Source organism: Myxocyprinus asiaticus, chromosome 2 (assembly GCF_019703515.2).
Source record: "Myxocyprinus asiaticus isolate MX2 ecotype Aquarium Trade chromosome 2, UBuf_Myxa_2, whole genome shotgun sequence".
Lineage (NCBI taxonomy): Eukaryota > Metazoa > Chordata > Actinopteri > Cypriniformes > Catostomidae > Myxocyprinus > Myxocyprinus asiaticus.
In genome coordinates this window covers 18299752-18313047 of record NC_059345.1, presented here as the reverse complement: position 1 = coordinate 18313047, position 13296 = coordinate 18299752, and the positions used below count along the sequence as shown (strand labels likewise).

At 40.3% G+C, this 13296-nt stretch overlaps 1 protein-coding gene across 1 annotated transcript in view; it reads left to right on the top strand.

The window, feature by feature from the left end:
• The window catches only part of LOC127415115 (zinc finger translocation-associated protein-like), a 14565-nt gene extending 2360 nt beyond the window's left edge, over positions 1-12205 (top strand). The window contains exons 3-5 of the mRNA XM_051653683.1: positions 1198-1551; positions 2759-3196; positions 7847-12205. Coding sequence (XP_051509643.1) covers positions 1198-1551; positions 2759-3196; positions 7847-8358 — 1304 coding nt within the window. The 3' untranslated portion in view covers positions 8359-12205. The remainder of the gene's footprint in view (positions 1-1197; positions 1552-2758; positions 3197-7846) is intronic.
• The last annotated feature ends 1091 nt before the right edge of the window (positions 12206-13296 follow it).

The following is a 13296-nucleotide window of genomic DNA, read 5'->3' as shown; positions in this document are numbered from 1 at the left end:
TGTGTTTTAGAAGTCTCTGGGTGAATCTCATGAAGCCTGTCAAAACACATCTGGGTCATATTTCACCCAGAGTTAAAAGACAAAAAGTAATATATTATATTTTGCATAAAGACATTTAAACCTGTTTATAGTACTGTTAAGATGTTTGACATTGTGATGTTATTTTCAAAACTAAATTCTATTCATGAGTAATTCTCAGTACTTTATTTTTTATTTTATTTTATTTTTTTGTTGAAAAGTATTTACCTATTTTGGTAGCATTTGTGTTACTGTTTTAAAAGAAAAAAGTTGGCACACCATAGCTCCAAAATAGATAATTTAATATATTCCCACCAAGGCTGACTCTTTTATTTTAAAATAGTTTTTCCCTTTTTGGTTGTGCACCTACACTGAGCTTTTTTCTATTGGATGTGCCTGCTTTCGTTTACTATTTTTAGTATATTTTTTACTGCATATGTGCTGATTTTAATTTAAAAAATCATTGTCTGCACAGGAAGATTTCCATTACTCTATTAGGTCAACAACAGATCAACTGGTAGTCATTGATTCGATTAACAAGATACACACATACTGATAAATGTATACCTTGAAAAAACTGTAAGTAGCTTTGGATGCATTACATGTATAAATATTACAGTAATGAGACTCATCAATGAAAATGAAAATGAAAAACAACTTAAAAGGTAAACAACTGGATCTACATTATAATAATGAGACTTTTGGGGGAAATGTGCTGAGTGGTCATGAAGATAGGATAGGATAGAATAGTACTATAAACAATGTCACAATGCAAAAAATCTTAATTGACCTAAAACATATAATATATAATTTCGAAAATATAACATCTAATTTGTTTCTCTTGATTTAGGGGTAAAAAAAAAATTAGGGAACCCCTACATGCAGCTGTTTTATGTTGTCATCATTATAACATTACAGGACTGTGTGTACTGCTCTTTGTTTGGCCAGTTTGTTACAAAAGTAAAACCATACCGTGTCTTTATCTGAAGATTACACGATAAGAAAACAACCATTTATTTGCTTGTACGTTTCTGGGTTAAGCTTGTCTGCATACTTGAAACTCAAAACACATCTTTAGACATGCTCTCATGCACCTTCATGTATCTTGAAGAAACATTTGAAAATCTGTGATCTTTTTCACTGAAAAGAGGAAGACCTCCATTCTCCATGTCATTCTAGGCAAACCTGGTGATGCTGTCAGTCCAGCACCTCAGGCCCCCGTCAGCACTCAGTCTGGGTTGAACAGGGTCACGCCCTCCCCTCCTGCACCCTCGGTCCAAGAGATACCGGTCCCTAATGCTCAGGTGATGGAGCGCTACCTAAATGACTCGTTGCACGCCTGGTTCCGCCAGGAGTTCCTGATGGAATACCAGGCAGAGGCAGGCCGTCTAGTATGCATGGTATGCAGCTGTCCATTGCCTTCGCTGCACCTGGATCACATCAAGAGCCACGTGCTGGATCTGCACCCGAACTCTCTGCTGTACAGTGCTGAAGAAAAGCACTCCATCCTGCAGACATGGGCCAAGGCTAATGGTGAGGGCAAGGACGAAACAGACTAGACAGAAAAGGGGAATTTAGAAGCGAAGATTGTGCACAGAAAGGATTTCTGAAAGGGGAAAAGGAGAATAGATAGATAGACAGACAGACAGACAGACAGACAGACAGATTGAAAGATAGATTGAATTTGAGAAAGCAATTTAATTTCGTTCATTCAGTTTAAGTAATTTTCATGGAGCCAACATAACTTAGTTAAATTAGATCAAATCAATGGACTATAGTAGTTTTAACTCAACTTTATTAGGTTAGTCAAACTCAATTTAATAATGTTTAATATACTTTCTTATGTTGGTCCAACTTAATTTATTTGGTTAATCATTAGTATAAGCCAGGTGAGCAAGTGTAAGGACAGTGAAACTGTTGCACTGTCAATTAGCTTATGGAGCTAAGCAGCACTCAAATCAAACATAACTTGAACGTGACAGTCCATCCTCAACTTAAGCACAAGCGCCAGTATTCACCACAGTGGTAACCCCAGCTTAATTCCAGCCTAACAGGCATTCTTTTTAAATACCAATATAACAAAACATTAAATATTATCCTCCTATTCTCATTTTGCTAAGAAATGCATAAAATACACTTAATTTCAACATTTGTTCACCCCATCCTGTCCCTTGCAAAGCATATGGGGAAATGGAAATCCTGTTTCATCAGTGCTACAAAAAGTATTTATGCAGTCCCAGCTCAAATTAAGTAAACTTAAATGTTACAAATTTAATTGAATAGAACACAATGAAATCAAGTTGTGACAAAATGTTTTAGAATTGTGTTGCTTTAGTTCATTTTAATTAAGTAAATTGAACAACCTGCAAAAATCCTTTTTTGTATAGATAGATAGATAGATTAGAAAAGTATAAGTAAAAGGACATAAGTTGAAATAAAATAATGTAGTGTAATAAAAATAAAAGTACTTTATTATGGTCAAATTTAATATTGTCTGTGACAACATTTTATGGAAATGTATTCTACATTCATTAATCAAGTTAAGGTGCAGTTGCCTGCAGAAACTGTTTGTTAATCCAGGTAAACATGAGAAATTAGGCCAAACAGGCATGTAATAGCTTGAATTTGAAAAATAGATATTGAAATAAAGATAAATAGTTCTGTGAAACTTTTGTTTAAATGTAACTTTGATATCAGTTTCTTCCCGCCATCAAACACGTGTTTCCCATTTGTCACACAGAACCTGACGCATTACAAATTGTCAAATCGGAGCAAGATACCAAAGAGGTAAAGATAGATGGTTCAGCCCCGTTTTTCCATCTGGACACAAATCCTATCCAGGGAAACTTGGGAAGTTCCACGGGAGGAGCTGAGAATCCACCAGACACTGCCCAGACGGCACAGTCTGTACCTTTGCCCAGAAAGAGAAGACTGAAATATGGCACCCCCTGGCGTCTCCGCCTGGATTATTTAGTGGCGTATGGTCCTCCAGATAATCCACTCTGCTATTGTATGGTGTGTTCTGAGCATCTGCCTGTGCCAAGAGTCAGCAACTTCCGTAAGCACATCCTGGCATGCCATCCACAAACAAATGACCTCAGCCGAGTTGAGAGAGATGCTGTGATTAGCGCCTGGACGAAGGAGGAAAATATCGACTCTGCTCCACCAATTGAGGATGGTAAGTACAAATACAGACAACCATAGAAATACTACTAATAGTATACCATGCAGATCAAATATAGAAAGAAGTGGACCAGAAAAGAAATGCCAAATTAATCATTTTGTATTAAAAGAAAATAATAATCAAGAAACACAAAAGCAACTTCAAACTGGAAGGGAAGCACAGATCACTCATGAATGATACTAATGTTGCTCCCAAAAGCTGTTTATCAAACTATTACTCACCAATAATAAATACCTTATGAACAGTAAAAATTAAAATACCTTATGAAAATAATTGATCAACTTCAGAACTGTTTTGTAATAATTAAAAATGTCAATAGGTAAAAGAAAGAATTATGAAAGCTAAAATACATTTGTTACAACACAGATTGCAAATAACTGCATCAAGGTGTCAGGATCAGAGTGTAGGGAATGAGAGGCTCAGGACCCAAACGCAGATTGAAAAAATAACGGGTTTGTTTTATACAACAAAAAGCATAAAAAACAAACAAGACACAAGACCGACTGAACACACAAGACTGGAAACGAGACGGACCGAAGAGCGCACGGCAGGGAATACAACCGAAGCCGCGTGTTCACAAAGACAGACAACGAAACACAAGGCAGACATGGGATGATGATGCCATGGTCCTGTCATACAAAAACCCAGAATGACAGAGTGACAGGACCGTGACAGTACCCCCTCCCAGCATCCCAAAACGGGAACATCAAATACACAAGACAGACAAAAAGAGCACTAACATAAAACATATAACACAACAGGAAGGGAGGGAAACCAGAGAGGGAACTTAAGGCGGGGTCTGGCGGCCTGGGAGGAGGCCTCAGGGCAGAGGCGGGTTTGGTGGCCTGGGAGGAGGCCTCAGGGCAAAGGCGGGGTCTGGCGGTCTGGGAGGTGGTCTCAGGGCAGAGGGGACAGAGGATTGGGCAGCGGCCGCTGGACAGGGGTCAGGAAGGAATGGCTCAGGAGGCTCGGGCACTGGCCACAACAGGAGAACGGCCTCCATGGCCGTGAACACCAGCAGAGACTGGGGAACGACCTTCATGGTTGTGGGCACTGGCAGTGACAGGGGAACAGTCTCAGTGGCTGTGAGCACAGGCAGTGACAGGGTAACGACCTTTGTGGTCGTGAGCACTGGCAGTGGCAGGGGAACAGCCTCTGTTGCTGTGACCACAGGCAGTGACAGGGGAATGGCCTCCATGGCCGGGGGCACTGGCAGTGACAGGGGAACCGCCATCATGGCTGTGAGCACAGGCAGTGACAGGGGAACGACCCCCATGTTCGTGGGCGCTGGCAGTGACAGAAGAACAGCCTTCGTGGCTTTGAGCGCTGGCAGCGACTGGGGAACGGCTTCCGTGGCCAGGAGCACTGGCAGTGACTGGGGAACGGCCTCCATGACCGTGAATGCTGGCAGTGACTAGGGAATGGCCTCTATGGCCGGGAGTGCTGGCAGCAACTGGGAAATGGCCTCCGTGGTCGGGAGCGCTGGTAGTGACTGGGGAACGGCCTTCTTGGCCAGGAGCTCTGGCAGCGACTGGGAAACGACCTCCGTGGCTGGCGAGCGCTGGTAGCGACTGTGGAACGGCCTCTGTGGCCTGCGAGCACTGGCGCGTAGGCAGTGACTGGAGAAAAGGAGTCCTTCTCCTCCTCCTCTTCCGGGCGGCCAGGAGCACTGCTGTGGGAGCGGCCGTCATGACTGAGGACACTGGCACTGGGACGGCCGAGGCTTCAGGCACTGGCTCTGGGATGGACGAGGCTTCTGGCTCGTTGACCGTGGCAGGCCTGGGCACTGGCTCATTGGCTGTGGCAGGCGTGGGCACTGGCAGCAGCAGGGGAACGGCCTCCATAGCCGTGGGCGCTGACAGCGGCAGGGGAACGGCCTCTGTGGGCGCTGGCAGCGACAGGGGAATGGCCTCCGTGGCCGTTGTCAGTGACTGACGAGGGGGCGCCCTCCTCTTCCGGGTGGAGGGAAGTACTGCTGCTGTAGCACCCTCCGCCTCCTGGCGGTCAGCAGCAGTGGGCTTGGCTAAGGCATCCACTTCCGTGTGAGGGGTGCGCGTGCCCTTGTCCTCGGGTTGGGATGAGGATTGGAAGTCCCCCGGGGCAAAGGGCGTGATGTTCTCCTCCCATTTAAGGGCAAGCCTGACTGCCTTAGGAAACTCCGCATCCTCACCCTGTTCTGGGACAATGAATCTAATGGGCTCGTTCAGACCTGCCCAAAAGAGATCAGTTAGGCAGGTCTGATCGTATCCCAGACCAGAGGACAATGATAACAATTCAAGGGCATACCCCCACATGGACTTATCATTCTGCCATAGCCCATAAAGCTGCTTAATCAGCACTGCACACTGGCGGCCAGTTGAAAAAAAAATATCCACTGGGTCCATCAAGGCCAGTTCATGGATCAGAGTGTAGGGAATGAGAGGCTCAGGACCCAAATGCAGAGTGAAAAAATAACAGGTTTATTTTATACAATAAAAAGGGTAAAAAACAAACCAAAACTCCCACAAGGCGGGAAAAACAAACATAAACTACCCCATAGGGGAAAAAGGTATCCATGCTGGGGCAGAGGGTAACGGGAAAACAGGACCGACTGGACTGACAGAATGAGGGAATGTAATCCACACCAACTGGAAAAGACACAAGACTGACTAAACACACAAGACTGGAAACAAGAAGAACTGGCAATGGACAGCAAACACGAGGAGACTAAAATAGGGAGAGAATTCAAACGGGTTAACAGGGGACAGGTGAGGCAAATTAACTAATAATAAGCAAACAAGGAGGTGGGGTATGATGTAAGAAAGAGAGACACGCGGCGATACAAAAACAACACAAAGCCACGTGCTCTCATAAGGCAACAAAACACCCGAATGGCATGAGCGCACATCGCCAAGACAATAAGGCAATATACGCCCATGCCAACTGACAAACAAGACGAGAGAATGCGTAGCAACGGCAAACAAAGCGATGCCACGCATTCTCACACTAAACGAAACCTGAGCGTACATCGTGAGGCAAACGGCACGCGATGCAAGCAAAAGGTGACAAAAACAAGACAGGACACCTGTGCGAGAGTTCAGCCACACACACACCCGACACCTTAGACCGAAGTGACCGAACCTCAGCACAACATGAAGACAGCTCGTGACCCAGGCGCGCAACGCAAGCGTGACGTGAGGCGCACCCACGTTCGCAAGAGCCAGACAAACTATTGAAGCGAGTGCATGCTGCCAAGATGACATAAGCGCGATGCACCCACCTCAATAACAGACAGACATGGAGCATGAGTGTCCGGATCCCGACACAGACTGAAACCGAACCAGACAGGAAGTCAGGATCCAGACACCATGCTTCCGACATGAAACAAGACAGACCGAAGAGCACACGGCAGGGAATAAAACCAAAGATGCGTACTCACAAAGACAGACAACGAAACACAAGACAGACATGGGACGATGAAGCCACGGTCCTGTCAGACAAAACCCCAGACTGACAGAATGACAGGACCGTGACACAAGGTTCTTTGACCTGCCCTACACACACTCTGCGTTTGACAGCCCAGAGATTCTACATTTCAAACGTAGTCAATCACGTACATCACTGTAATTATTGTCTGTTTGTCGAAAAACGTGGATTACGTCACTTGAACAAACAGCGAGTGTATGGTGCCGCTAGTTGGGCAGAAATGACACACTTCAGCTTTAAAGAGTATCTTTGTCTCTTTTTCCAGTAAAAAATATCTAAACATAGAGTAAAAAAAAAACGGATTCTCTTTAAGGAATATTCCGGGTTCAATACAAGTTAAGCTCAGTCGATAGCATTTGTGGCATAATATGTTGATTTCCACAAAAATTTATTTTGACTGATCCCTCCTTTTCTTTAAAAATGCAAAAATGGAGGTTATGGTGAGGCACTTACAATGGATGTGAATGGGGCCAATTTTTGGAGGGTTTAAAAGCAGAAATGTGATGCTTATAATTTTATAAAAGCACTTGCATTAATTCTTCTGTTAAAACTTGTATATTATTTGAGCTGTTAAGTCGTGTTAGGGTTTTAGTGTTTACGATGTTATGTTGTCAAGGCAGCGATGTTGTAAATTTTGATATAACTTTACACAGAAAATGTTAGTAAATGATTTTAACACACTAAAATCATGTTAACACACATATTGTTTGTCTTGTGGCTATACTTTTGATACAATGAGTATTTTAATGTTTATGGATTGGCCCAATTCACTTCCATTGTAAGTGTCTTTAAGTCCATTTGTAATGTCAAGGTTTCTTCATAATTTAGTTTTACATGACCATTTTACACTCTCTCTTTTACCCTTAAGAATTAAACAGGCTATTTTTGCTCCTGTGCCTTTAAGACTTTATATGTAAAAACTACTAGAGTTGTTCACACTGTTGCCCATCAGGGCAGGCCAAGTTGCTGAATACTGAATATGTGTTGATGTGGAAATATGAGCAGCCGTTATGTCAATTTGTACATGTTTCTGATGTCAATACCGTGCTTTGGGGAAATTTGCCATGTGAAAATTAGAGTATGTCTATTCTAAAAAAGAATGGCAATTATATTATTCATCATATGTCCTTCCTTTAAATCTCAGTTCTCTCTCATTTTTGTTTCTTTTTTCCAATAAAGAGCTACAGAGTGTCACTGTCACCGAGAAAGCCATTGTTGAAACACAGGTGTCACCTGGGAAAATCACAGATCAAGGAGGCAAGGAAACAGAAGACAACAACGGCACAAACATTACACTATCAACACCGACGGCTGGGCGGAACAGACACTACCCGGGTAAGGACCAGCGGCGTAATTACCAGGCACGCTGGCGGGTGGACTTCCTGATGGACTACAACTGCAGGAAGCATGGATTGATCTGCATGGTTTGTGGTGCTTCACTCGCTACACTTAAGGTCAGCACCATCAAAAGACACATCCTACAGGTGCACCCTCACTCCCTGGACTACGGCCCAGAGGAGAGGCAGCTGGTCCTGCTTAGCTACAACCAGATCTCCCTGCACTTTCATTCTGATGACTGTTTTTTGGGATCAAACCTCATCCATAAAGAGAATGCTCATGATAATGATTATGAAAATGTAAATACTGGACAAACTTCAACCCAGAGCATAAATGTCAGGATGAGTTTTTGACATCCCGCTTTTGTTTTTGTTTCCTTCACTCAGGAAGTTTGCTGCGGGGTTAAACCAATTTAGTTTGAAGGATGTGACATAGTTTGACAACAATTGCACTTACTGTCTCTAACAAAGTGATTAAAAACATCTGGAATGTTCAATAAGTTCTAAAAAGTTTATTTATGGCTAACATGAGACAGAAAACGTTTAAACATCAACTTTAAAAAAAGAATCTGAAATGTTCCCAATAGCCGATTTTGATGAACTTCTATGATTTCTGTGGAAAAATGTTCTTATATGCATCTCTGTTTGTACAGCACAGACTGACAATACTTTTGTTGATGCAGCACACTTGATATTTTGCATGAAGTCACACATTACAGAGGAAAACATTATTTTCTAAATGTACCTAAAAGTGTACTGGGCACAGGTGTTTTGGCACTGTTGTAGAGACACTTTGTGCAATATATGTGTTATACCTCATTTTTACCAATCTGAAATAAAAATGAGCAAAGATATTGAGAAATATGATTTCTAATATTAATGTTAAATAATATATAACTCAACTGGTTCAGTTCACCAAAAGAATATATTGAAATAAAAATCTTTATTTACTGTATATAGACTTCCTGTTTAAGCAAAGTGTGATTTCTAATGAGCCATGTGTAAAGGTCCATGTCTCAGGGAGCATGTTTTTTCATCTGTAACTTTCTAAAAAATGTTATTTTTTTTTAGCACTTATGGGTCATAATCAGTTTGTGTATTGCAGGCAGAATCTAATCATAAATGTGCAATTAAATTCAACATGAGCCTACACTGAGTAAACAGACAAGAGATGTACACTATATGGCCAACAGTGTGTGGACACCCGTCTATGTAACTGGTTTGGCTATTCCAGTAGTTCTGAGAGTAATTCATTCTGGAACAGAAAAGGCCCTCCCCAAACTGTTGCAACAAAGTTCGAAGTACACAATTCTTTAGAATGTAATTTGTGTAGCAGTAAGATTAGTTGTCAGTGGAATTACTGTAATAACCAAACCTGTTCATTAGAAGAGGGTGTCCACGTAATTTTGGACATATTGTATGTACCATCTCTAATCATTAACACTTCCTGGTTACGTTTATCTAAAGAGATAAGATATGCAAATGAAATGGACCATGAACAAATTCCTTTTGTGCTGATATGTAAAGTTCTCAACCTCCTAGCTTTAGACATTCACATGTCTCTAGCAGACAGTTGTATCATCTGGCACAGTGAACTGAAACTTATGTGTCAGCATCTCTGTGGGATTTGAAATCGCATGAGGAAAGCTAATGTTGTTTCACCACTTCTTTTTAATGATATTGTAAGTTTTGGGTTTCCCAAAGCTGATGCTGTTAATGTTGGTGTGAAATTCTATAGTAGCAGCCATGTTTATCTCCATGATATAATGTGAACCGGGGCAACTGAACACCAATTTGTCTTCCTTCAGTGGAAATTCGGCTCTTTGTTTCACAGAAAAAAAATCAAAGGAGCTATCACATTTTAGCTTTGGCAGACCTTACCTGTTTGGTTGTGAAAGCTAATTTCCTTTTCCAAATGCAGTTTGGAAGTATTTGGACTTTGGAAGCATTTTTACAATTTGCAGCGTTTCAAACACTCGCATTCCCTCACCCTTTCCTTATGCAACACATGCTTCTTTGTCACTGAATATGTGATTTTGCATCCTCTTTTCACCATAAAATCTACACAACAGTTATACACTTTGACAGTGAATCAATTAGAAGCTGACATTATGGATTTTGAAAGCACTCATTGTGAATCTGTTTGTTTAAAGGAAAAGTTCACCCAAAAATGAAAATTCTCATTTACTTACCCTTTAGAAGAATATTTCAACTCTGTAGGTCCTCACAATTCAAGTGAATGGGTACACACATTTTGAAGCTCCAAAAAGCACTTCAGAAGTGATATGATAGGTGTGGGTGAGAAACAGATAAACATTTAAGTCCTTTTTTTACTATACTTTCTCCTCCCTGCCCAGTAGGTGGCGATATGCACAAAGAATGTGAATGTGAAAGTGCAGAATGATAGGGGAAAAAAAGGACTTAAATATTGATCTGTTTCTCACCTACACCTATAATAATCGCTTCTGAAGATATAGATTTAACCACTGGTATCATATGGATTAATTTTATGCTGCCTTTATATGCTTTTGGACCTTCAAAATGTTTGTACTCATTTACTTGCATTGTGAGGACCTACAGAGCTGCTATTCTTCTTAAAAAAATAAAAATAAATCTCTGTTTGTGTGCAGAAGAAAGTTAAATCTGTGATAGCACGAGGGTGAGTAAAATGATTAGAGAATTTTTATTTTTGGGTGAACTATCCTTTAATGTCCGGACCAAGATTATAACAGTTTTGAGTTTTTAATTTAGTTTTGATTTCTATTTCATTTTCAATATTTCACTCCAGTGTAGTTTAGTTTGTTAGTTCTAGGTTTATTTGTAAGTTATTTGCTAGTTTTAGTTTAGTTTTCCAGTACATTTACTTTTTTAGTTTTAGTATTTATATTAAGGGATATTGGAGAATGGGGAAAACAGGCATTTGTGTAATGTAGGTTATATTGCTGGACTCCCCAATGTCCAATTTATAAATAATATTATTGTGGGTGGCCTCCAAGTAGGATTTCTCTTAGGACCCCCACATGCTTAGAAACGGCCCTGCTGAAAGTACACTTATGCAATCAACTCGATTCTCTGCAACAGAAATGTAAACTGCACTGGGTAGGAGAGGAGGCTATTATCATATGGTAGTTATATTATTTTACATACGATAGTTAAAAGCTCCATCTCTATGTAGTTCATTCCATTATCTACAGCAGGGGTGCTCACAGTTCTGCTTTTTCATGTTATTGCAGCAAGATCTACCATGCAGAGTATATATACATTTTCACAATACCAACATTTCTGACAGTTCTTTATACCAGTTTATCACAACAAATAATAACATTAACCATTATGTAAGAATTGTACTCAAATAATTATTCAAGACTACTAAACAGTCAGTAATAAAATAACAATACAGCAATGAATAGAAAAGTAATAGAACAAAAAATACAAAATTAAGAAAACAGTGCTTTTGTTAACAGCTTTAAATGTTTTTAACAGCAGTATCAAGTATTCAAGTAAACATTCAGAATGAAATGCTAAGTAAAACTACTTCTGGTCTTCACTGTATAAGGTACTGTATAACACATCAAAACTTTTTAAAGCTAATAAAGTTATCCAGCCAAGAACAGTGAGTGGTTGTGTTGTTAGCGTTTGGGAGGGGTGTGAAATTCTCTGTTTAGGGGTAACATGTCAGTGAGATTAAGTTATGCATTTGTACTTGCATGTACATACCCTTTTTGTACATTGCTAACTCTCAGTTGGATTCACATACCACTCCTGAATATAATTAACTGCAACTTTAATAAACAATAACATCCATTCTATCCGTTGATATTGAAAGACGACGATGGGAGGCCTAGTCTTTTGCATTATTAACATTTCTGGTACAAATATTGGATTCAGACATGTTCAACTGTGTTAATGATAATAATTTAAAAAATCTATTTAGGAAAAAAGCAAGCTCAAGCACTTCAATTGCTTTTGGCATTTTTATTAAGTTCACTTTGACATCATTACAGGGACCACAAGTTTTCCTGTTTGCATACCCCCCCCAACCCCATCCCCCAAAAAGCTCCCACTTATTATCTTATTTCAAAAACTATAACAAACTGAATGTAGATGTTAGTCATCACATCTAGTTTTTTTTTTTCTCCAGAGAACGAGTCAAAAGCAAAAAGAACATGACTTCCGTCACCCCTTCTCAGAGAGAGAGAGACTGATAAACACACGAAAGAAACAGCAAACATGCTAATGATCTACAGGAATAAGTTAAAAAATATATATTAAACTCAAATGACCTCAGAAGATAAGCAGATACTCCGATGTGGAATCTAAACAGAAAGGTCTGCATCTATTAAAATAGTAGTTATATAGTCATAGTTTACCCTTAAAATGAAAGAAAACAAGACTTTGTGGTAATACAAACTGTCAAGAGCTTGACCACCTGTTCTCCAAAAGCAACACCGCACCGGTGATCTCACCTGTAAAACATGCTTGCTAAGCAACACAATGACAGGACACTTGTCTGAATGGGATCATGTGTGTACACATGCATACAACACAAAAAGGGCAGGAGAGAGCAAAAAAATACATGACACATTAGAAAGAGGCCCTAATAACAGAGAACAAAAGTTTTAACTGTGATTCTGTTTGTGTTAAATGTTTTGAATGCTTTGATAAAGGATTTCTCTAGATTTGGACACAAAAGTTCGATGACATGCTTCCAACTGCATCAGCTGGAATGTTATACGATCGCTGCCATGAAACATTCAGGAGCTGAAAGCCTATAGTAATAAAAGCAACCATTTTGCATAATATGAACGCAACTATTGATACACGGTAGATATTCCATTTATTGCCATACTGTAAAACTGTGGGCACAAATGCATTCAAGTAGTCTTTGGGCAGGCTGACACCACATTAAAAACACTATGGCCAAACTGGTGCCATTTTACTGCATCACCCTTCCCTTTCAGCAATAACATGCCCTTATAATTTTATTTCCAAGACGCCAATGTGTTTGCAGTAAGTTCTGGATTTTTGTTAAGGAAAAACAGTGATGCAACATATTCCAGCCTTGATAAAAAAAAAAAAATTATAATAATAATAAAAAAACAACTTCAAACATCCAATAAATATTCAAACATCTTCTGTGTCCAGGTTGGTAAACAATGCCCCAAAATGCTGACACAAGACCAGTTTTACCTTACAAATTGTTACCATATGAATGATGGGTACTAGCCCTGTTTCAACAACAATAGATGACCTATGGGGCCAACATGGACACTTCAAATCAAACAGATTATT